Source organism: Anser cygnoides, chromosome 3 (assembly GCF_040182565.1).
Source record: "Anser cygnoides isolate HZ-2024a breed goose chromosome 3, Taihu_goose_T2T_genome, whole genome shotgun sequence".
Classification (NCBI taxonomy): Eukaryota; Metazoa; Chordata; class Aves; order Anseriformes; family Anatidae; genus Anser; species Anser cygnoides.
This window is the reverse complement of record NC_089875.1, coordinates 73,322,071-73,347,960: the sequence shown is the minus strand read 5'-3', so window position 1 is coordinate 73,347,960 and position 25,890 is coordinate 73,322,071. Positions and strand designations below refer to the sequence as shown.

The 25,890-nt window shown below is 37.1% G+C and overlaps 2 protein-coding genes across 3 annotated transcripts in view; one reads left to right on the top strand and one right to left on the bottom strand.

Moving 5' to 3' along the window:
• AK9 (adenylate kinase 9) overlaps positions 1-23,594 on the bottom strand; it is a 66,575-nt gene extending 42,981 nt beyond the window's left edge. Inside the window, 16 exon segments of the mRNA XM_048081058.2 lie at positions 426-559; positions 2,356-2,428; positions 2,430-2,479; positions 3,853-3,997; positions 4,468-4,648; positions 4,732-4,871; positions 6,914-7,012; positions 8,437-8,511; positions 8,986-9,111; positions 9,801-9,974; positions 13,619-13,731; positions 17,177-17,273; positions 17,358-17,410; positions 19,869-19,932; positions 22,567-22,690; positions 23,544-23,594. Coding sequence (XP_047937015.2) covers positions 426-559; positions 2,356-2,428; positions 2,430-2,479; positions 3,853-3,997; positions 4,468-4,648; positions 4,732-4,871; positions 6,914-7,012; positions 8,437-8,511; positions 8,986-9,111; positions 9,801-9,974; positions 13,619-13,731; positions 17,177-17,273; positions 17,358-17,410; positions 19,869-19,932; positions 22,567-22,683 — 1,641 coding nt within the window. The 5' untranslated portion in view covers positions 22,684-22,690; positions 23,544-23,594.
• Positions 23,595-23,809: 215 nt separating this feature from the next.
• The window catches only part of FIG4 (FIG4 phosphoinositide 5-phosphatase), a 69,461-nt gene continuing 67,380 nt past the window's right edge, over positions 23,810-25,890 (top strand). Inside the window, exon 1 of one of the 2 annotated variants that reach the window (XM_066993167.1) lies at positions 23,810-24,021. In XM_066993167.1, coding sequence (XP_066849268.1) covers positions 23,953-24,021 — 69 coding nt within the window. In that variant the 5' untranslated portion in view covers positions 23,810-23,952. The remainder of the gene's footprint in view (positions 24,022-25,890) is intronic. The other variant, XM_048081129.2, reaches the window with a different exon arrangement.

The window sequence follows — 25,890 nt, the reverse complement described above, 5'->3', positions numbered from 1 at the left end:
TAAATTTTAGGGCTGCCTACAAACAGTTTATATTCCAGTTTCAGTATTTACAAAACAGTGCATAAATTTAAAACAATTCATGATTCTTGGATAAACTTCCAAATACAATTCTTTTCAAACTCTTGTATCTGATGTTGAGTACTTTAAAAGTGACTAAGAGTGTAAGAATAGGGTAAGCATACAGTGATACTTCTCTGAGATATTTCTCCCTGTCTGTAAAAGTTTGTATCATCCTTCAATAGATCTGTCTTTCATGATCTTGCTCAGTCTATCATCAATCATATGTAAGCTTTCAGACTCTGTGATATGAACTAGACTGATCTTTCAAATTGTAAAATTAAGAATATAAGTATCAATAATGTATGAACTGTTAGAAGCTGCTCTTAGAAAGAAAGTGCTTTGCTATGCAATACTTGTAGTTTTACCTCTGCAATAGCTCTCTCCAGTGTTTCTGCATATATTTCAGGTGACAATATAACTTCAGATTCTGATGCACTTTTTACAGCTGCTTCTACCATCGCTTGAACTTCTGGGTGGTCAGCAGTTATCTCTGACATTCCTAACAATATAGATTTTTTTAAGAACTTCACAAATTCCTAAAATACATGTTTCCTCTAATCAGGAGCAACTGCTTGCCAAGTAAATGAAGCCACTGTTTAAGTACAGCGTAGCAGTCATTTTAAGCAATATTACACAATGATATTGAGAAAGAATCAAATAGCAGTCCCTCTGAATGCATTTCTGGGGAATATCTTAAAATTATAAGTTTTAGGATCTTGATTTGCTCTCTTATTCCAAAAAACCCACAACTTTTAACTCTACAGTGTATTCTACTGCTAAATGAAGTATTCTTTCAATATGAATGGAACAACATTTAGTATACTAGAACTATCAGGCAGCTGTGGCATCTGAGAATTTCCTTTGATTTGACTTCTTTTTGTTTCTTAAATCAAAAGGTTGACCAGATTAATTTAAAAATTAATGCAATGTGTAGTTCTAGACAGTATATCATCAATAATCAAGAAGCCTGCATTCCCTAATATGTACAAAATACTCAGATTCATATTATGTTAATAATTACTGATACAATGAACTGTAATTGCTTACAAATTTTTAAGAAACATTCAGAGTTACTTCACAATTTACATACTAATTTGATAAAATGATAGCATAGTTTGGTAAAGAACTGTTCTTAGTAACTGCAGTACCTATTATGTGAGGAGTATAATCAGCAAAAAGGTCATATTTACTTTCTTTAATTATGCTAATATTTTTCAGTGATTGTACTGATATCTTTTACATGCACAAATATACACATTACTAGTTTTTTGGTTTTTTTTTTTTTTCCACAAATTAAAAGCTCAATGGGAAAGGGACAAGAGCTTTCTAAGTGTTTCTATTCTAAAAACAAAAAAACAAACAAAACCCACAAAAACAACCAACCGGAAAAAAATTATAAATAGACTTTACACTTCTTGTAGCTACAGACACTATATTCTATTTCCCCACATTCAGAAACGGATATTTCTTCAGTGATATCTTTAACACCTTTTGCTGTTATAGAATACCTTTAAAGGAAGAACATGACTGAAGGAACAATTGTTACCCTTTCAAAATGGCAAAGGAACTTTTAAAAACTACCTCACTTTCCACATTTATTTCATTTCCATTTTAGATCCTTATAAACATATTTAATAATGTGCATTATTAATTGTATCTACCTAATAATCTATCTTCATCACTTAAGATGAGATGTCAGTCTGTTCTGTATGAGAATAAATCCTCGTATTTGTAAACCACGTCAGGCTTACAAACTGTTTTCATTTGTTTATTTTAATTTTCATGAAAAATGAAAAAAAAAATCATGAAACTATTTTCATTTTATTTGTTTATTTCAACTAATTAAAACTCAGCATGCTTTTAAGTTTCTCATATTTAAGTGGCAAAAAATCTCATTCTTGAATTTAGATCCTCTCTTTCTTCAGTTAGCTTTTTGTGTGTGCATGTGAATGTATATTTGTTCCCTTATCTATGAAAAATTTCTGAAATGACCTTATGCTATAAAAACACGAAGTGTAATTGAAACACCAAATTTAGCTCTTACAAAAATCAGTGCGAGTTTTTTCCCCTTTACAGTAAAACGGTATTAATGAGTTAACTAACCTAGACATATTTTCAATTACAAAATTAACCATTTTGTTTCTTAAAATCATAATATCAGCAACAAGAAAAAAATTAAGATAGTCCTACAAGTGTAAATAAGAAAAAAAAAAGATTATCTTTCACTTTTTAATTTGCAGGACACTGTGAAGGCATGGAGTGCCATGCTTAGAGTAGCTAAGATTTACTTTTTACCTTCTTGGATGATGTCAGATTTTACCTCACTACTCTCTTCTTCCAAGTTTATTTCTTCTCTCATTTTAGTGGTTTTCTTCAGAATCATCTGCTTCCTTGACACTACTAAGTTCCTTCAAGTCTCCTATAGTTATGAAATCATAATAAAGTCACGAAAAAACAAATCAGTAGAAAATCCTTTTATACAAATACTTCACTGCTAAATCCATCTGACTAAAACATGCCAGCTTTCCCCTCATAAACTCCAGCCTCCCAATCTGTGAAAACCCCCAATCAACCTTCTAGGAATTGTAAGCACTTTTCAAGCCCTGACAACAGGCAAGACTTGTACCCATCAGCCTGTGAGACACAAACAGCTCTCTAGCAGTATTATTTGTTTATATGCCTATTTCTCTCTTTTAAAGAAATGAGATCAGAATTATGACAAAACCCAGAAAAGAGTAAAAAATACATACGTTCTAACACTTCTTCATTTCAACAGGTTTCATACCCCTACACCTGGTCCCCAAAGCAGAACAGTGTGGTTCTGTTTGAGCTAGATGTCATCTGAGTGCATTAACAGACAAGGACTTTTTGTTTAAAGATATTAAAAGAACACGTTATTTTAATTCAAAATATTTCCAGAATTCATCAAGCTGCAGAAACCTAGGCAGCTTAAGAAGTCTAGATCTGACCAGATATGGAGAATCTTGTGAATGTGCAATCTAAGACAGCATATTTGGAAGGCTGCCCCAAGGTGGAAAATCTGTAGTTTGTGAATTTACACAAGTGTAGCAGACTAGCTGCTTTCTTGAAGAAAAATTCAGTTTTGCAAAGACTTAACTTTTCAGAAAGACACTCAGTGGGAAAGATTCCAACCAGTATGAGTCAGAATCAGTGTCTTATTTCAAAAGGAGCTCAGAAAACTTTCTTGCAACATGATTCACAGTATCACAGTATCACAGTATCACAGATTTCTAGGTTGGAAGAGACCTCAAGATCATCGAGTCCAACCTCCGACCTAACACTAAGTACTCCACTAAACCATATCGCTAAGCTCTACATCTAAACGTCTTTTAAAGACCTCCAGGGATGGTGACTCCACCACCTCCCTGGGCAGCCCGTTCCAATGCTTAATAACCCTTTCGGTAAAGAAGTACTTCCTAACATCCAACCTAAAACTCCCCTGTCGCAACTTTCGCCCATTCCCCCTCGTCCTGTCACCAGGCACGTAGGAGAACAGACCAACCCCCACCTCTTTACAGCCTCCTTTAAGGTAACTGTAGAGAGCGATAAGATTCTCAACTTCCAAATATCTATATATAATACCAAAATATTGAGCTCTACTTAGTTACCCTTCACTTCATGTTTTTTTGATTTATATTACATACACAGTAGACACAACAACTTCTGTAATATTTTATGAGTAATTTAGAGCATTTCCTAGTGACAACAATTGTTTCCATTAGATAACCTAAAGCAACGATAACTTCAAAGACCACAGAACATCTTAATCACCTGGCTCTTTCAACTGTTTTTCTAATTCCAACCTATTTTTCACTGCTGTTATAGCCTTTTCTACTGTATCCCTTCGCACTTGCTCAATGTTTTGCTCTCTTGATTCTTCTATGTGGAGTTGAATGAGTTCCGTCATATCAAGAACCTAATGAGAGTATGTGAAAAAATAAAAAATAGTGCAGAATAGACATATAGCACCAGATCTAACAGCTACACAGTGAAATAAATTTGGAAAAGTTCTGCAAATTTCAGAAAAAAATTACATATAATTCAGTGAGTTCTTTGTGTGTGTGTCTAAAATACTTTCTAATTTGTGATTACATCTAATTAGTTTAAGTACAACAGATATTCAAAACGTCTTTATACTAAGACAAATAACTGACACAAATATTTGTCTCACATAGAGGAGTAATAAAAGAACATTTTTTGGAAGTTAGCTACTTTTATGTAAATGAATGTCACTTAATTACTATTTTTGCATAGTATGTATGTTTGCAGAACATTTGTTAATGTTTGCAGTATGTATGTTAATGATACAACAGAAATAAGAATGTGTTTAATTGACTTCCATGCCTCAGCTGATACTCGTGTTATATAAGATATTTATGAACCTACCTTTCCTTTATATTTGTTTGCAATTAGGTTACAAATAGTTGTTCTTCCAGAAAATGGAGGGCCAAATACTAGTACTTTACAAGGAGGAATTGGCATTGGTGGTAACAGGTAAGGCCGTGGATTCAACATAAATTTTTTCAGTGCCTCCGGGGATGACAGTACATACATTTTACCTAGAAAACTTAAAACAGAAGAGAAGCTAATAATTTAGACAGTTGTCTTATAAAATAGAAATAAAAATAAGAAGTGCCAAAATCCACTAACCTGACAGCCAATTCTGGGTCTCCCATTACAATATCACCCTCCTTTAAAGCTACAGGGCATGCTTGTCCCCATCTGCTTCTACGCCATCGGTATCTGGGTGCTATTTGTTTGAATGATGACAGAACGCGGAAAAGTTCATCCTGTTTTTTAAAACAGCAGTAATGGCACATGTGATTTTTGTATGAAGCTACATACACCTTGTTCTATGTAAATTAGCCTTCTGAAATATTTTGTTGGAAAACAAGCAAACCTAAAAAGAAAATCAGATCATGAATTTGAAAATATTTTAAAATACATATATATTTCAGCATTGTAGTACAATTTAAGAAGAAACTATTTAGGTTTTCAATTTTATTTAATAAAAAGAGTACTTAAAATAGTTCTTGTAGGCTTCACTAATTATTTTCATAAGTTAAGAAAGGTAAATAGGTACAAATTAGCCAGTTAATGAAAAAGACAGAAAGTGACCAAAATTTCTTCTAAAAGGGATGAACAAAGGACCAAGATCTGGGAGGGGGAATAGCATGGCCAAAATATTCGTTTCATGCATGCAGAAATGTCATGTGACAGGAATAAGTTTAATAGATCTTTACAGAAGGTGAATACTGGATGAAAGTTTATGGTGACTCTAAATTACACAAAATAGTAGAGACAAGTGCTAACTATGAAGAACTGCAGAACAAGCTTCAGGATCTAGGAAGATGGGCATTAAAATAGCAATTTTACATAAAAATGATGAAATGTCATTGACTCTTACTACTCAGGAACAGATCTTGGAGTTGAAAATATTTGAGCAATGCCCAACAACAGTCAGAAAAATGAACTGAACATCAGAAACGTTTAGCGAAGAGAGAGTAAAATATTTAGATACATTTTTTAATCGTATAAATCCTGCCCTCTTTTTTACTGCTGTGTGCATTCTGCTACCCTAATCTCAGAAAGTATGCCGTAGAATAAGTTTCAGGAAAATGTGATGTGATGGATCAATGACACAAAATGGTTTTCATGTAACAAAAAATGAGATTAAGTAGATAAAAACTCTTCAGTTCAGGAAAGAGACAGCTACATAAAAACAGTACAAAAGTCTGAAATCATGAGCTATTAGGAGGCATATAAAAAGAACAAAACTATTAATTGACTTTTCCATGTCAGCAGCTAGAGGACTAAATGGTGGCAGGTTTAACACAAAGGGAAGCAATTCTATATAAAATGTCCAGTTAAGCTGCAGAATTCCTTGACCCAAACACTGCACATGCTAAAAGCTTACACGCAGAGTTAACACAAACATACGGACTAAATAAATAATATAGATCTCCTCTGACACAGAAAGCCCTTCACTTGTGAATTTTGTCAGGGACTGAGAGAACAAACAAATGGATTTTTTTTCGCTCTGAAATTGTATAGCTGGGTCCCCCCAGTTACAGTACTCATATATTTACAATATTCACATATTCAAAGTTTTGTTGAAAAAGTAAGAAAGTTGACACTGCCAAGTGAATGCATATATGCAAAGATTTTTGGTTTTCAGTTTCATTTGGAATGGCCACAAATTATAATTGTCACGATTCAGCAAAATTCAACAGTAACTTGTCATGTTTCTAAATAACTACAGGAAACACAATGTATGTGAATTCAGCTATGTTGCTAAATTCAACTATGTTGCTAAATTTGTATTAGCATGCTATGTTTTTCTTTCAGGAAAAGAGTAAAGATTGAACTAAGAGTCAGCTGCTGAGATTGTTATCCTTTGGCTAAAATTTCTTCAAAGGAATTCATTCTTCATCCATTGCTAAAACAAATATTTTGTTCAAAATCACCTAACTTTTTTTTTTTTTTCAATCACAGATTTATTTTTCATACAATTTTAGGTGGATTTCAGTCCCAGAGTTCTCTTGAATTCACATTTTTTGAAAATTGAGGTTCAAAAAATGCCTTTATTGTGTCATAGAACAAACTGGTTGCAGTGAAATAAAGATCATAGAATCACAGAATCATAGAATGGTTTGGGTTGGAAGGGACCTTAAAGATCATCTAATTCCAACCCTGCTGCCGTGGGCATGGACACCACTCACTAGATTAGGTTGCTCAAAACCCCATCCAAAGATGTTATAGTATAAGCTCATAGTAGAAAATAAATATTTGTATAATTATTACAGTCAATAACATTTTAGAACACACTTACATTTTCCAGTCCTTCCAGCATTTCTTCTTGCTGACTTTGAAGTCTAATTATAGGAGCTCCATTTAGAACACCCATAGACTGAAGTCGAACTACAACTGACTGAAAAGAAAATATCTTAGTACCAATCAAAATTGCTTTCGTGATCTGAAAGGACCCCCAAAGTAGTATCTAAATTGTAACTTATGGTCTATATAATGGCCACATTACATAAATAATAGGAATGTATATAAAATGAGGTACAATTTCTAACTTGAAGCCATGCTAGTTATTCAGTGAAGCTCTAACAAGCAATTTGGTATATACATGCAGTGTAAAATGCTGAATCACAGCCTTTGTATCTCCTCAGTATGCTGTGAATCCAAGGCTTTCTAAAGGAATACACTGGAAGGATTATTTCCAACAAAGCAGTACAAGTATTCAGACGAACTCCATTCTGTGCCAAGAGGACTGGAATAGCAGGAAAATCTCTTTAGGAGATCAGAATATTATGCACACTTGAAAGTAATACAATTTTGGGTAATTTATTTAAAAAAATACTCATTTCTGCCTGCCAATGAGAATCAGATGATAATGAATTTAATTAAGTATTTCCTGAATGTTATCTTGCTTGAATGCAAGAGTTCTTGAAATGAATAAGCTAATTTTGTCATGCTTGGACTAGTTCCATAATTCTCTTTGCCTTACTCATAGGTTAAATAGTTGGAAATCATTATACAACTTTATTGCATTTAGTATAAATCTCTTGTTGTGATGTTCACAGAGATCATAGAACTACAATTGATAGTAAAGTCAAGCTTAAATTTAAACACTTACAGAATTATACTCAATTTAATTTGTTTCAAACAACAGAAGGGAAAGTGCAGGAATAGCTCACACCCTGCATTCTCAAAGACAATCTCTCATTTTATTTTCAACCCCATACTTTAGGTTCTGATTTGAAGCAACTCTTATTGTTGAGGCAGTGGATAAGATTATTTATCTTCAAATTTTATCATTTTAACTCTTAATAGGGAGAATGAGTTGCTGTGTTATAAGCCAAAAATCTAGATACAAAGAGTCAGAAGAGCTGTCAAATGGAAAAGAATGAAGTGTCTTCTATTACACTGTAAAACAGTAATAAAGATAATAAGAATTCTGTCATCTTAGACACAAGCACATTAAGCCAATTTCGTAAATATATCATTTCAAAAATGTTTTATTTTCACAAGCTAATAATTATACTTGACACTAATACAAACTATAAAGCACTAAAACTGGATGGATACAATGCAAATGAGTTTGTAACCTACCTGGAAACGTCTTCCTGTACCACACATGTAAGCCTGGGTGCAGTTCAGTGAATTGTATAGTTGTTTTAGAACAACAAAAACAAACATTTCAAAGGCGATGTTTTCTATTAATAATTAAGTGAGCTTTATACGGGACTTAAAATTTTGTTAACACCTTAAGAAAGAAAGCAATCCAAAGAACTGAGAAATTCTTTTCTAGTGGAAGTTAATTAAGTTGGTGGATAGCTTACTTACTGCAAAGAGTTCGTCTGGCTGCTGATTTCCATCCAGTTCAATGAGATATTGAGAATCCTGTTCAGCCATCAAGTCCTGTTTAAGAACGAAGACATGCTCATCAACTGAATGTAGCTAACCATTTAATGACATTGAAGCTCATTCTGTTCCTGTAAATATTAAAGGCTGGACTATTGTGGACCTCAGAAAAAACAAAATTCATTATACTGATGACTTAAAAACCCTCTAGATTCTAGAGTAGAAACAACACACACAGATGACAATTTTGTATCTTTGATTTCAGTATGAATTACAGAACTTGGGGATATGTTTTAGCATGCCTTGTGCCCACCTCCATGAAATAAGTCTCAAACTCAAAAAATCCTTCTGCTGTGATTTAACCCAGCAGGCAGCTGAGTTTTTTCTCCTAAATACAAAAACACAGCAACTTACCAGCCAATATAAAGAAAATTAATCATCTCAGCCAGAACCAGGACACCCTGAAAATAGTGTAAGATATTTTAAACAATCTTTTTTTTATCATTATCATATTATTTTGCTTTTTCTTACTTCCAAAGAACGAAGCATTATATCCTTATACATGCCAACTCTTTCCTCTGCATTTTCAAGAAAATCTTCAGGCCTTTGCACTAATTGATGCAAAATTTCTGACATCTTAAGTGAATCTTCTGCAGTCTGAGGAATCAAAAGTTAAATATTTCAGGATACAGAAATAAAATAATGCACTAAACTAAATTTTGTCTGCACTCAGAAGTAAAAAAAGTAGTTTTCAGGAATATTGCAATGAGTGCCCAGTGATTGTTGACAACGATCCTACTTTTGATGAAATGTATTTCCTGGAAATTGAGAGTAATGTGACTGGAACTTGCATTGTGTCTGGCCAGAATTATAAACCAGAGCAACCCAACCTGAATTCAAAACTAGTAACTTCATGAAATAACACAAAATCTATTTGTAGTAGTCAACACCAAAAATCGTGTTAGACTCTATCTTGCGTATATCCAACACATAGACCATGTTACAATAAACAAAAATTAAGAATTTGTATTTGCTCAAACCAAGATTCAAGGCAATATAAAGTCACCATTCTCCTGGTACACCCTTTTAAATTATGGCAAAAAAAGATTTCAGTGACTTCCAAGTTAGAGGATTAATGCAGAGCTATACAATAATCACCATTTGCTGACATTTCAATCTACCATTTAAATATTTTCCCACATCTCTTAAAGCAGAAGAGAAATGGAATTAAGATTAGAGCTCAGAAAATTAATTCATAATGTAGTATGGGATATTTTCGAACTTGTTCTGCTTTGTCTAGAGTACATTCTAATACTTCGTACTGTTTAGGAATTAGCAGTATTTACCTCTTCTTCTTCCTGCTCTTCAACTTCTTCTTCATTCTCCTCTCCATGCTGTTCACTATTTTTCTTTCGCTTTTCATTAACTTTAGGATCCCATTGGTTCCTCTGATATACCTGCCCTGAATCAGGGTGTTGCCTTTGTCCTGATATTCTCTGGCATAAGTCATAGTCTGAACACTAGCAAGGAATAATTTAAAAGAAATGTGTTTAGTGTACTGCTATGACAATATTATTTTTCCTTAAACTGCAGAATACTTGGGGGGGTGGGGGGGGAGGAAACTGTTTGGCAAATACTTGGATTCATAAACTTCTTCCTCAATAACTTTCTAAGTAAATAAAAAACAAAAAAAAGCAGCACAGTTGCTTGGTGCAAAAATAAGTTATTATAAAGACTTAATCACTTGCTTAGTTTTTCCCCTTCAGCATTTTACATTTCATATCAGGAGTGCAGCCATAACTTGAGCACATTTTGCCATGTCAGTTTTTTTTTCAGGTGTAGTTTATGGATAAAAGTCTTTTGCAGACAGGCTTGTGATTGCTCTCGCAGTTAATGCTAAAGGGGTTTGGACTTGAGCAAGACAAATCAATTTTAATAGGTGCCTCTGACCTCCCAGATCTTCACTAATACCCAAAAGCATAGTGCCATTGTCCAGAGGTTAAAGGTTTTCAGCAGTTTGGAGCTCTGAGAGAAAAAGTACAGGTCTTTCTATAAAACCCCCTGCAGACAATGTTAGTTTAACAATAAACACAGGTAAATCTGGAGGTGGTCTTAACATGGATGCCTTAAAATTCTACTATGGAACTGGGAGTTGTGTGCAACAAACAAGAAATATTCTTCCCTTCTGAATTGCTAAAACTTTCAAACATATATGAAAAACCTGAGATAACAAGAAAATATTGTAGTTAATAAATTCAAAGAAAGTCAGAAAGGGAAAATTGATTTCTACAGAGGAAAATAGAGCTTTTGAGATCACATTGCTAGTAACAGGCATACTATGCTCATTACCTGAGGTATCCCTTGAAATATAACAATACTTCAGGATATTTCTACATTTCTGCTGTAACAGTGAGTCATATAGCTGACGTTGACTACTATATGACACAACACACTTTGAAATAGGGAAGAAGAAATTTGGTCAGATATAGCTCTTTTTTTCAAAGGTCTTCTGTCATTTTTCTTCGAGAGCAAAATTTCTCTAAATTGGTCTGTAAGAACAGTATTTCGTTATTCCCAGAGATATCTAGTATGCCCTCTGTTTCTTTCTTTTATAATGAAAATAGTTACAATTCTGACATATCCATGAAAACTGCTCAAACCCACTGAAATCAAAGGCAAAATTATTTATTTGAATTCGGGGCAAGAATTTTTAATGAGCATTCCATCTCAGTCTTTTTCCAAGAAGATGATGTATTTACATGAAGTAAAGAATTCTGTTTTCTTTCTAGTGTAGCTACTATCACTCTCCTATATGTACTGCTCCATATGAAACTATACAACATCTATTCTCAAGAGCTGGGATTTCTCACTGCCTGGTATTAAAAAAAAGGTTGACTTTCTTTAGCTGAAAAAAATAAAAACAGCCTAGAAAGCAGCACAAATATTTGTTTCTTTAATATTTTAAGATTTTTCCAAGAGAAAAATGAGGAAATGAGGAAAAAAAGTGTTTGAAATAGGCATTAATGCATTTTAATTATGCATGGCCAAACAGATTAAGTCTGAAAAGTACAGAACGTAAGGAACCTTGCCATTAAGACATTGACTTAAATCTGGCAAAGTGATAGACTCTGTCCAAGCATGAAAGCTTAGCATCTGACAGACCACAAAGATCAGTGCCTGATCAATCTGACGGCCTTCTATGATGGAGTGACTGCATCAGTTGACAATGGAAGACTGACCAACGTCACTTGTCTGGACTTCTGTAAGGCCTTTGACACAGTCCCACATGACATCCTGATCTTTAAATTGGAGAGACAGGGTTTTGAAGCGTAGACTATTTAGTGGATAAGGAACTGGCTGGACTGCCACAGTCAGAGAGTTGAGGTCAACATCTATAAGTCCAGATGGAGGCCAGTAACAAGTGGTGTTCCTCAGGGGTCCGCCCTTGGACCAGTGCTGTTTAATATCTTAATCAATGACACAGACGATAGGATTGAGTGCACCCTCAGCAAGTTTACAGACGACACTAAGCTGAGAGGTGCAGTCAATACAGTGGAAAGAAGGGATGCCATCCAAAGGGACCTGGACAAGCTTGAGAAGTAGGCCCACATGAACCTAATGAGATTCAACAAATCCAAGTGCAAGGCCCTGTGCCTGGGTCAGGGCAATCCCAGACATGAATACGGACTGGGAGAGGAACTCATTGAGAGCAGCCTTGTGGAGAAAGACTTGGGGGTTCTGCTGGATTAAAAATTTCACATGAGCCAGCAGTATGCACTTGCAGCCCATAAGGCTAACTGCATCAGCAGAGGAGTGGCCAGCAGGTCAAGGAAAGTGATTGTCCCCCCTGCTCTGCCCTCATGAGGCTCTTGCAGCACTGCATCCAGGTTTGGGGCCCCCAGCACAAGAAGGATGTGGACCTGTTAGAGTGGGTCCAGAGGAAGGCGAAGATGATCACAGAATCATATAATCATTTAGATTGGAAAAGACCTCTAAAATAATCTAGTCCTGCCTTTAATCTAGGACTGTCAAATCCATCATTAAACCATGTCACTAAACTCTATATCTACTCATTTTTCAAAGACCTCCAGAGATAGTGAGTCAACTACTTCCCTCAGCAGCCTGTTCCAATCCTTAAAAACAGTTTCAGAGAAGAAATTTCTCTTAGTATCCAAACTAAATCTCCCCTGGTGCAACGTAAGGCCATTTACTCTTATCACTTGGCGCTTGGGAGGAGAGATGAATCCCCACCTTGCTATAGCCTCCTTTAAGGTAATAGTAGAGCGTGACAAGGTCTCCCCTGAGACTCTTTCTCCATGCTAAACAATCCCAGATGATCAGAGGGCTGGGGGACCTCTCCTATGAAGAAAGACTGAGAGAGCTGGCGATGTTCAGCCTGGAGAAGAGAAGGCTCCAGGAAGACATCACTGTGGCCTTTCAGTAATTAAAGGGGGCTTATAAAAAAGATAGAGAATGCCTTTTTTACACAGGCAGAGTGTGATAGGACAAGGGTGAACACTTTTAGGCTAAAAGAGGGGAGGATTTCAATTAGATGTTAGGAGGAAATTCCTGACTCAGAGTGTGATTAGGCACTGTCACCGGCTGCCCAGAGAAGCTGTGGATGCCCCATCCCTGCAGGTGTTCAAGGCCAGGTTGGATGGGCCCTGGGCAACCTGGTCTGGTGAGTGGCATCCCTGCCCATGGCAGGGATGTGATTCTGAATGACAACTAGAATAACAATCTGAATGATTTTGGAGCACCACACCAGAGGCTCACTATTAGACGTTGTCTCAGCAGCCCATTCTGCACATTCAAACTAAAAAGAGGAAAGAATCTAGTTAATAAATGAGATATTGCAAGAGAAAGGGCATGATCCCTAGTTCATAACAGTACATACTGTTACATACATACAACAGTACATACTGTGAAAAGACTAGCTTTTACTGAAGTTATAGGAAATGCTCATTATTTTATATGATCAGTGCTTATAATGCAACAAATTAGTGTAATTATTTCCAATATAAAAGAGAACAATATATTACTCTTCAATAAATACTATACTCAAATGCATAGGGGAAAATACTATCTTTTGACTTATGCAGTATGTATGTAAGTCTACTATTAATTAGGCAAATGACTAGCAAGTTATTGGATATGACATTACCTTAATGTTAACCAAGAAATCTGGTTTTAATTTTAGATGTTTTATTTTCTCTATTTGCTGTGAAACAGTCATATATTCCTCTGAGAGAGAAGGTAATCCACTGAGAACGTAACCTGCCAAAAACATTTTATTAAATATATCTTTTAGAACATTATGATAAATATACCAGTTATACTCATCTCTTTTAAACAACACATCTGTTTAGCGGCACAATTTTAAACCATGTACATGACATAACACTGTTACAAAAATCGTGCACCCATGTCCACTCTAGATGAAATACAGGCATAAGAATGTATTATTTTCAACTTAATATAGGACTCAAAATCTGTTAACTCATTTAAGAAATGTAAGAAATATGTAGACATTAAGGATCATACTCAGACCACCTGCTTCATGTGCCTAACTCAGGCATAACAGTTGACTAAAACAAAATTAGCTTTTAGTAACTTTCTTTTTCCCCACTAAAAGTCATTGTGAAAGGTATTGCACAAAATAGCCACTTTATGACACGAAGCATTTTAAATAGGAGTCTAAGTTTTTTCTACAGTCTTTAAAGGCCATTATTGACAATAAAGGAAGCTGAATTCCTCTGCTGCATACACAGTGCTGCTAGATGTTAAATTTTCTCAAAAGGAGGTACTGTGCACACAGTATGCATAACAAGGCACATAACTTGGCAAGCATCCATTCACTAAGGATTTACAATACCGAGTCCTTTTCAGCAAAGACAGACTATACATGACAGTAGTGGTAATACCTTTTTCCTAGTATTAGTGTGCTCAGCCCCAGAGAGATTGGAAACCATAGCTTCGGAGTACTGTAGCTACCAAAAACTATATACAATGAAGGAAGAACTGCTGTATAGCAAGAAAATCAATATTCATGAGGCCAGAATGAAAAACTAAACAAGAATTGAGCTGATTTTTTAGCTTAATGATAAGAATATTCCCTTAGTGAAATGCTCCAAATGCTTAGACTTTTATGTGATAACATTTAAATTCGAGTCTATGCAACACAAAAACATAGTGGCAGCCTCTGTAACGGATACCAGAACTGAGCTCTTTGGGGAGTTTCGATCCACAGATGTAAAATTTATAGAAGAGCATTAGCAAGAGAAAATATAGAGCATAATCATTCCTCTGGGAAATGAAAATCTAAGTTTCTAAGTTGATACCTTTAGAGGATTCTAGCACGCAGTGAGATATGGGGAGCCTGCACAGCCTCTGCTTAGAAATAGCTGGTTAACAACAGCTGATGTGAGAAGAATGTGAGTACAACATCTGCACAGATTATTCCAAACTATTTGCTCTCTGAGAGGGTCTTTGCCCCCAGGCAAATGCTGTCAGGAAACTAACAATGAATTAGTTTACCTAAGACAACCATCAATCAGATCAAACATTAACCAGGGTAGTATCAGGAGACTTTTGAGAAAGAGAGTCATCTTGAAAAGAAACACTAAAGAAGCATTACAATTTGTGGTAAGAGACCTTAAAATGATAACAAGGGAACAGCAGCCAAACCGGGTTTGATGTGCCACATTCTCCCCTTCTTCTAGGCCTGACAGAGCAGCCTCCCTGCTGGGTGCTGTGAGTAACCTGCATTTCAGCTGCTGGACTGACAGTGCAGGCTTCAGTAAGTAGTGACCCACACCTTGAGTGCGTGCATGGGAATTTCTGGGGAGTTTTCTCACTGGTGTGTGGATAGGCAGTTTGGAGGAAATGGCACACACGAGGCTAGAACACACACGTTTCCAAAAGAAAGTGTGTTTAAATAGGTGAACACGTGCTCTCAGAAGAGGGAATGTATGCTTGTAACTCCCACACATCTTTGAGAGAGGGTTTAAATGCATAACCACACAAGTTTGAGTGTACTCCTTGGAATTAGTTTTAGGAGTTTAGAAATTTGTAGGTGTTTATTAAGATTTGGCAAGTGCCTAGTGCTGTGGTTTATCTGTTGTGTGCCTGATACTGAACCTATTCACTGATCGTCAGTTCACTGATTGTCAGTTAATTACTTGTCATTAATAAATCAATAAACAGCCTTGGTCTTGATATGGCTTAAATCATTCTAATTGAGTGGTTTTCTCGTGTAACAATGACATAGAATTTTCTTTGCAAATACTATTTATGCTAACATGATATGAACTTCTGATTCTTTTCTTGTTCTATTGAAAAAAAATAGCAAGCACACCAGCTACACAGAAGTTACTATTCTGTAATTTCTTACCTAAAATACCCTAAAATACAAGTGTGCTTGTTATTCTCCAGTCCTTCAGTGACTATGTTATTTTAAAAAGAGAGACTGCTTATTCTGAGAAATAGCTTAGCAGCTTCATATCTGGTCTCCTTAAGAACTCAAAGAATTAAACTCCATTTAGTGACTTATACTTTTAAAATACCATCTTTTGTTTTAGCACTTTTGAATACCTCTGACACATCAGTCCCCCACATAGTAGGTGTTTATTTTCTAAGTCAGAAGAATATAATTGAAATAATCCCTTACTGTGTGTACTGTTTAGAAACTATGTTGCAATGTTAACAGCTGAAGTTAAAAGTAAAACCTCAGCTTCTCATATAACTCTGTTTATCTTTAATGAATATTTAATGAATAAATAACAGCCAATTAACAGATTAGTTCCTGCTGAAAGCCTACTTAAAATCTCCAAGGATTATATTAAAATAAGGGTTGCTAAACAAAAAATTATTAGAGAAAATATTTAATGAACAGAAAACACTTAACAAAAAATTGGGTTTGGAGATGAGTTCTAGTTAGTAGAAAAAACAGCGAGGCCATAAGGTTATTCTATCCTTTGTCCGTTTGGGGGATTCATAATACAAAAAATGGCTTGACTAGAACAACCAAACTTTTATCAACTTTTTTGTTTACAGTCTCTAGAATCTCTGTGGTCCTCTGTGAAACACACACCTATGACATTCATCATCAGACTGACTCAGAGAGGGGAACTTAGATGACACAGATGTCTCTGTAGGCCTTTATTAAAGTCCTGACCAAAGTAACATTATTATCATTAGCAATACTATTCTCATCTAACTTGCAGTGACATAATGGAAAGGGAATAAACGATGTTATAAAAAAATAAAAATAAAAAAGCAAGCAGGCAAGCAAGATCTTACTACTTCACATTTTAAATAATCTGTTTTTCTTCTTTTTCTGTACCTTAAATGTTTAAAATATTTTTGGTGGTTTTTTTTTTTTTTTTTGTTACAGAAGTATTCAAGTCAAAAATTCTGTATTTTAAATCCCATAACTTTTATATCCAGATAACACTGCCAAATGAGAGTCGTTGCAACACTCAAAATTTGGGGCAAATTATTTTTTTCAAAATTAACACAACATAGGATTGGCATGATGCTTTCTTATCTCCCACATTGGTAAATTAATCCCTAAATATACTCTCAGTTTAGAGATGTTCTACAACCTTAGGAGCACAAGAAAAGTTGCTTCAGTCTAACATAAACTATATTTAAGCAGTAATAGATGTAAAATGTGACAAAATTGTAGTTACCTTATTCTGGGAAATTTAAACACACTCACCAAAATGAGTAGCTTCTGGTGACTCAATCTTTTTCAGAATCATTTCTGTAACCAGTTCTTCAGAAATACTTTGACCTTTAAAAAGCAATTCTTGACACTAAGACAAAATGCAAAATGTAGCCTTATTTAATATGTATTTATCAAGAATGTGACAAAACTTACTAGCACGTTATACTTTTACCTTAAGCCCATATTCTGTTTCTTCACGAATATTCATTTCAATTACTTCCAAAGCTGAAGAAGCACATCAGACAGAATAAAATTAAAACAATTCATAAAAAAATACATACAGACATGTACATGCAGACATATAAACAGACAAACACACAAAGGTATGTCTATGTGCTCCAAGATAATTCTGTGATGAAACACTACACAGCAGCAAAAATAGCATACTATCTTTGAATGACAGCCATTATATTTAGGGCCTTTATTATATTTTGTCCATCCGGAACTTGGTGCTTTCTGGCAATGGCTGGGCAAATGATCTTCCCTACAATTCAGCTCTATATAGCAAAGATAGTAGCCTCGTAAGTTTAACTAATGATTTATATCATATTAGCATTACTGCTGTGTAATCCAGAGAAGAATATTTGAGCTCAAACACTTCCCAAATTTTAAAGGCAAGTTTTAGAAAAAGAACTGTTCAGAACAGAGAAAAACATCTGTTTTAATAACGCCCTTCAAAACCTACTCCTTGTATGGTCTAAATAAATAATTTAATTAATTACCCAATTTGACACCCCTCAAATTCAAAGGTCTTTCCTCTCTCTCTCTGGACAGTGACATCATGGCAGAATGATCCTGGAAGTCTTTCACACTTATTGAAATTAGCAGATGCTCACAAAAATTTTCAAGAACGACCTTTAAGGCTACATATATATTACCAAATAAACCAGGCCAGGCAATGTTCCTGAAGCTAGTAGCTCATGCCTATACAGCTAAAATCTTTCTCCCCAAAACACAGTGGCTGTGTTCAAACTACTGTTACTAGTAATGATGACTGTCACAAATATTCCCCACACTGTGAATGGCTGCTTGGTAGACTACTACTTGGCAGGGAGTCAAAACTGGCCCAGGGAATGCACTGACAAACAATACAGATCACTGAAAAACGGTACTGTACATGTACCTCTGCCTGGTTTATTTATGAGTATAGACCTATCCACTGGGTAAATGAATAGAGAGTAATTTGTCACATTACAAAGACTTTGTGAACACTTTTCATATTTAATAATTCTTAAACTTGGATTGTTTTCCAGATAAATAACACAGCGCAGGACAGATAACGACACACGGGAGCAAAGCCAGTGGAGGGCATCAAGATTATTAGGAGAGGCCAGAACTGGTCTTATTCAGCCTGGAGAAGACAGGCTGAGGGCAGCTCTTATTGCTATCTAAGACTACTTAATGAAAAGGCAAAAAATCAAAAGCACTATCTTCACAGAAGTGCTGAGAGGCCAAGAGGCAACAGATGCAAGCAGGACAATGTGAAATTCCAATTAGGTAATTCTGATTTTGGTCTGATCTATATTTTGGACCAGGTATTAATTTTTTTGTTAGACAATCCCATTAGTTAAAAGTTCTATAATTATTTAAGTCAAAAAAGGCACTTGATAAAACTGAATTTTATCATATTATAATTCCAAGCCTTTAAAATAAAATAAAGATACTTCATTTGATTAGTGAAGTGCTACACTGTCCACTAGAGAGCTTTTATTAGAAAAATATAAAACACTGTGGGCACATTAAAAAGAAAAAATGTAATGAAAATGGATAGATAAAGAGTTAATTCACAATGACTGTACACATATATACCACAAAATTAGATTTATAAGTTGGTATCCTCAAAGAGGCATTCAAGAAATTTCTACATAGTTCAGGTTATTATATGCCTTCTTTTCCTTCTACTTAAAATAAGGTATTGTCCTTCAAACAGGTAGGACAAACCTGGTGGAAGAAAATTCTTTTTTTTATAAGACTTAAGGGAATGAATTACAATTTGTGAATTATAATATCACACATACAAAAACATTACCAGAGCTTAAATATATATATATATATGTGTGTGTGTGTGTGTATATATATATATATATATATGTTATTGGTATAAAAGAAAACTGCCAGATAATTATTTTTTATGGAAACCCACTTTCTTGCTAAGGTACCTCAAAATGAATAAAACCCCCTACCAATATGTTTTTGTTTTAGAAACTTGAAAGTGCCAGCTGCTATTGTTTCTGTGATTCCTTACACTAACTCAAAAGCTGTGCTTCTGTTTCCTGGAGTACAACCACCCTTGTATTAGACACTGCAAAAATACAGAAAGGAAAGATCCTCCTATTTTCTCATGGTCTGTATCAGAAAATGTCTGTGTTCCCTGGACTTCAATCAGTTGTCTCCACATAAGAAGGGTAGCATGAACTACCTCACATGACTGGGAATGTAATTTGATTACATATAAGCTTTTGAGAAAAAAAAGGGGGGGGGAGGGCAGTTTTTAAACCTCTCTATAAGTAAAAGGCCATTGTTGAGCAATTGCGTTTCTGTCAAAATGATTCTTTGGTCTTCATCAGTTGTCTTTGATGCAATCAGCAACATATCATTTTGAATTACCAGGAAAAGAGAGGATATTCTAAAACAAAAGGTATTACAAAGCCAATGCAATGTTCCAAATATAGTGTATGTTTACCTTCTATATAAATGCATTTCCATATTTGTGCTAGTTTTCTAGCTAATGTTTTCTTTCCAGAACCCTTAAAATGAAAAATACACATTTAAAAGAAAAACAGTCAGAATGAAAAAATTCTATATTACACAATAAATCATATATTTTTACATGATAAAACATTTAAAAGCAGCCATCATGAACTATGCACTGGACAAACACAAACATTCTTTCCTTAATACCATACTTTTTTTAATACCATACCATTTTACACTTCCCAGCATTGCTAATATATTGTCACTGCCCTTTGCGGTTGAGTATCTCCAAAGCAATGGTATTGGCTTCATTTCTGAGTAATTCTGTTTAAAACTCAGCTACGATTTGCCCATAAACTCCTATGAGAAATTCTTCAGGACTGAAATTATCTTCAGTCTCAGAGCAAATTATGATGAAAACCTGTATGGTAATTTCTGAATAAGATACATAGGGATAGTACTCTGACTAAAACAATGAAAACATAAATACTGCCCTTGTTACTCCACAAACCTGTTTTAGATACTGACAAAAATGCTAATCTTGTCACTTAAATTAATCCCAAGGAACCAACGTAACCAAGAATAATGAGTCCTCTAACAGTATGGCTACCTGAATGGGATTTTGCAAATTCACCATCTTCCACCCTTAGGATTAGGCCCTTTTGACAAGGGCATTCAAGAAGACCTTTTTTTTTTTTTTTTGGCAGTCTGTTTGTCTGTTTGCCCTAGATAAATTTTGTTATTGAAAAATACTAATAAATAAATAAATAAGTAAATAAATTACACTCCCTGTTAACACTGTATCAGCAAACACTCCAGCCTAGTCACAGCTTGCATCTTACAGGTGTGATGAGAATATATGCATTCGTTTTTGCTTTAATGGCACTATTTTTTCAGCTGAAAAGAAGTACCTTAAATAAGACAGGTGGACACATTAGCCATATAAATAAAAGGTATTATCATAAAAATAGAACATTTAACACTCTGTCCTCTTGGCCAGGACAGTTCATTTTCAACCCTTTGTTAAAATTTGTAAACCTGTCAAGTATTAATAACAGTATTAATATCAATCAATATAATTAATATCAATTAACAGTATTAACATCAATCATTTAATGAATGCAATGATTTCAGACAACAATATCTATTTCCTAAATGTTCTTTGCGTTGTCTTTCAATGGGCATTTCATGCTGTTTTTGTTTATAAAAATGTAAAGTTACTTTTTCTATATAAAGTTAGAAGTTTGAGCTTTGTTGAAAACTTGACAAGCCAGACCACTGTAGCTGTCTACTGAGCTGAATGCATTCTTTCATGTCTCACGCTGACCAAAGGCTCGCTTGTCAGCTATCACCTTATGTTCTGTCTCTGTGATGCTTGTACCTCAGCCACTTGCAGAACAACACCCTGGCTTCTTTCCCGTTCTGGTCAGGTGTAAAGATCTGCAGTTAAGCATTACCCAGCAACCGGTGCCAAGGAATATGAAAGGATGCAGAGCAAACACTAGGGACTGGGAGTCTTCCAGCTTGCTGAAATAAGTCTTTGAAGAAACCAAATGTTGTAGTTGCATCTTGGCTGTATGGACATTCCCCATGATATGATCTGTCACGGTCATGTAACGATACGTCCTGGCATACCACACCACACAGGATAGGTGTGCATTAGTATGTGGTGTGGCCCAGACAGAGGGACGTGGAGTGTGATTTGGTGGGTCAATGAGCACTGAAATTTGGGTTGGTTGCCAGCTCTAGGTGCACATCACTTAACTCTGCCTGGATAGCACAAAGCAGATTTATTCACGGTCATTTCAGACTGTGTTGTTACCTACTGAAATCACACGTACATGCAGAGGGCAAGCTGCTAGAGGACCTTGTGTTCACACTGAAATTAGGGTGCTCTGAAGGTACTTTCATGGACAACTGCAGTGTTTAAGATGAAAGCAGCTTCCAGTGCATCAGTGGTACATTTGGGTGCATACCAGGTTCAGTTCAGACATAAGGCACATAAAAAGAACCCCCTTCAGCACACTAAGGTGCTAATGTAAAACCACCCGTAGAGTCTCCTATACTTGGGAAGAAGAAATCTGAGAAGTCTATAATTACAAAGTATCAATCTTTCCTAAGTCAAGGAGACCGCAAATTATTTGAGAAAAAGAGAGATGTTAAATTATAATTCTAATATAGCACAACTCTTCTTATCAGGATACCTAGAAGGATTTCAATTATTCCCAATTATATAACATAACTATGTCAAAGTTCATTTAAATATTTAATATCTCATTGCATGTCTGTCAGTACATTAACCTGAAAGCTCTTTTATGCCTGTTTATGTCTTTGTCAAGTTTACTAAAAAATTAGAATACTAAAATAACATAAATACAATCCGGTTGCCAATATGCAAGCTTTTAGTATTTTGCATGTTTGCCAATATGCAACTTTTAATTATACTAATAACACTTTCAAGTGCATTTAATCTGTCATTCAGGCCCCAAAGTGGCCTTGGTCAATATGATCAATATATTTACTTCACTCTGCAGGATTTGCGAAGTGGAAAAGATAAAATATAAAGTAAGTGCCTGCCTGATTTTTTTTTTTTTTCAGTGTTACTAAACTAAAGCTTTTGAAAGGAAAAGTAACAATACTAGTGTTATATCTGAAGAAAAAGAATTAACTTCTATCAGACATCTTACGGGCTTTCCAAGGACAATTAAGCAAGTGGGCTTGGACAACAGAAAGGATTTTTCAGCTTCATCTTCATCAAAGATGTCTGTAAAGGGCTGAGCTTGTTTTTCTCCTTGTGAAGCCATAATTTATCTAAGATTCAAAGAAAAAAACACCTTGTTATAAAATATATTTTACATATGTATAAAATGACACATTCTTAAGGGAACAGAATAATAATGCAATACAAGGCAAACTGCTTTGTAACAACAGATGTAATAAGAAGGAAAAGAATTTAGTGAACATACACAATGCATCCAGCCCTAAGAGAGGACATGCTTCTGAAAAATAAGGGATTTTTGGAGCCACCCCTGATGTAACTATATTGATGTTGATAACAACTTCTTCTCTTCTTCCTGACTCTCCAACTGTCCATAGTATTTCTTAAAACAGCCTTTATTTGTTTTGTTGCCTTTTCCTTCCTTACCCAATTACCACACGGCTGGAACTTCTCTCTGGTCCCTGAAATGGGCCTTGCTAGGACCTCTTGTGAACTTCAGACAGAGAGAAGCCCCACCACTGCCAGTGAACTACTCACTGTGTCCACAGCCAGGTAGAGGCAGAAAGCTTTGCAGAATTAAATCACGGCTCATAATCTGTCCTACAATCCTCTGGTAAATCCCAGGACATCCAGCGCTATGCCACAAAGCGAAACAGAAGGAAATTTCTAATTAAAGTAAACTGGAGCAGAATTTGGGGGTGCCTTTCAAGCAAATTGAAAATACGAGGAGCATGATAAAAAGTGATTTGAAGAAGGCAAAACGAGAACTCGCTCTCTTTAGAGGGCTTCTTAAGTCTCAACCTCCCTCAGAAAATTCGTTTTTCAGTTAAAAAAAAACAAACTCCTTCAGAACGAAAGGCCAGAAAAGGCTATTAGCTGAGACACGTTGAGAGAAAGGGAGAAAGACCGTTAAAGCCGACATTTTAACATAAAAAAGCACAGCACCGGCACAGCCCTCCGCCCCTGCCCCCTCAGCGCCCGGGCCCGCACCTCAGCTCGCCCCCGGGCCGTTACAGGCGGCAACGGTCGCCGCGCGCGCCGCGGCCGTGTGTACCCCGTCACCACGGCAACCCGAAAGCCCCGCCCCCTCCCTCCTTGACCGCGCCCCCTACGCGTGGCCCCGCCCCCTCCAAGCCCCCGCGGGGAGGGGCGGGCGGTGGGCGCCCCACGCGTGACACCGCCCCGCGGCCGCCCCCCCCCGCCCCCGCCGCGCGCATGCGCAGTTTGTCCCGCCGCTGGGAGCGCCTGCGCGGCGCCGTGCCGGCCCTTCCGCCGTGCCCCGTGCCCGTGGGGCCGTGTCGCGATAGGCGGGACCGTGTCGCGTTTCCCCCCCCCCCCCCCCCACGCGTGAGCCATGCCGGCGGCCGCCGCCGCGCCGCTGATCAGCTGCGTGCAGAAGCTGGTGCTGTACGAGACCAGGGCTGTAAGTAGCGTGTGCCCACGCGTGGGCCCGGCGGCGGCGTTCAGGCCGGGCCGGGGGCCTCCGGGGAGGCTGGCACCCGCACCAGGGGGTGGCACCGCGCGGGGGGGGGCCGGGGCTGGGCTGCCGCCGGGGCTGCCTTTTATTCCCTAAGCCCAAAGGAGTTGTGAGGGCTGCCCCCGGGGGCAGGCCTGCCCGTGCTTCGCTGTGCTCGGTACGTGTCTCGGTGTGCTCAGTGCCTACATCCAGTCCCATCGCTCAGGGAGGCGAGGTGCCTCTGGTCAGCTGCGAGGCGGTGGTTTGGGGATCAGCACCCGCACGTGGAATGTCTCAGCTGGGCGATGGTTACCTCAGAGCTTCTCAGTCGCTTCTCGTGGGTGACACGCGTGGAGTGGTTCTATGTACTTATTTAAAAAATAAAAAAGTATGCGGCACTACTGCCAAGCGTGGTGCTTTGAGTTCTGAAATTCCAATTCTGGTCCTTTTTCCAAAAGGAAAAATGCTGCAGGGATCATTACGAAGTGCAACGACACCTTTCAAAGAAAGTCACAGACTCACATAGGTTGGGAGGGAGTTCTGGCGATTGTCGAGTCCAGCTTCTGCTCAAAGCAGCTGCAGGTGAAGCGCATTGCTCAGGGCTGTGTCCAGCTGAGTTATGAGTATCACCGAGTATGACCAAGTAGTTCCTGCACCAAGCCTGTCTGAATTCAAGAAGCGTTTGGACTGTGCACTTAGTCACATGGTCTGAATTTTTGGGTAGACCTGTGCGGTGCCAGGAGTTGGACTCGATGATCCTTATGGGTCCCTTCCAACTCGGGATATTCTAGAGTTCTATTCTGTTCTGCCGTGTTCTAGAGCTTGACCGCCCTCATCGTTTAAAAATAAAATAAAATAAAGCAAAATAAATCGTTTTATTGAGTTCGAATCCTTCACGTTTCAACTTGTGTCCGTTGCATCTTGCCCATCCACTGTTCACCACTTGGAAGAGTTTGGCACTGCCTTATCTGCACCTTCTCATTAGAAAGTTTTAGCAACACCGAACAAACCCAGCTGTTGTGGTCTCCCCCCATGTATTGTGTGCTCCATCCCCCTGATCATCATGGTAGCTCTCTGTTGGACTGTGTCCAGCATGCCAATATCCGTCATACTGGTCCAACCTGGGAAGCCCCAGGTTGGACTTCAGCCTTGTTTGGGTCACGGAGAACCTTAGAGGAAAATTTGCTGTTACAGATGGTTCGGTGTCACGTTGGGCCGCTGACAAAAGTTCCCACTTCTCCCTGAGGTAACCCTGGCCCACGTAGCCTCCTTTGCATAAAATCTAATAATCATGAAGTTGCCGGCTGTGACAATTAGTCACTGGTATGACGGAAGCATCACGCAGACATAAAATTGAATAGCTTTCTCCTGGTTCAGGTTGCTCTTCTGGTTTTCCCTAAGGCCACACGCTTGCTTGTTTATAAATTCTGGTCCCACACTCCTGTTTCCTATCAGATATGAGGTAATATGAAACTGTATCCTGAGATTCGTTATGGAAACCTTGAGAAGGCGAGGAAAGGATGCCTTAGGTTGTGAGCAGTGGGAGAAAGCTGGTGGAGTTTACACTGATTGTACTGCCTATTCCTGTAAAAGGCCTTTGTATTAAAAGGTAAAGAGACAAAATGCATGATAAAGTAAAAATAGCCCAGAAAGCTTTTTCTTTCTTTTCTTTTTATTTTTTTTTCTCTTTGAGATAAGAATGCAGTAGCGTTATTGGAGTCAAACAGGAAAGACTCCTAGAGGTGAGGAGAACTGAATTCACAGCCTCAATTGAAGCAACGGAGAGCAAAATTCTATATTTTCTATTAACATTTATATTTGGGGTAGTTGCTGAGA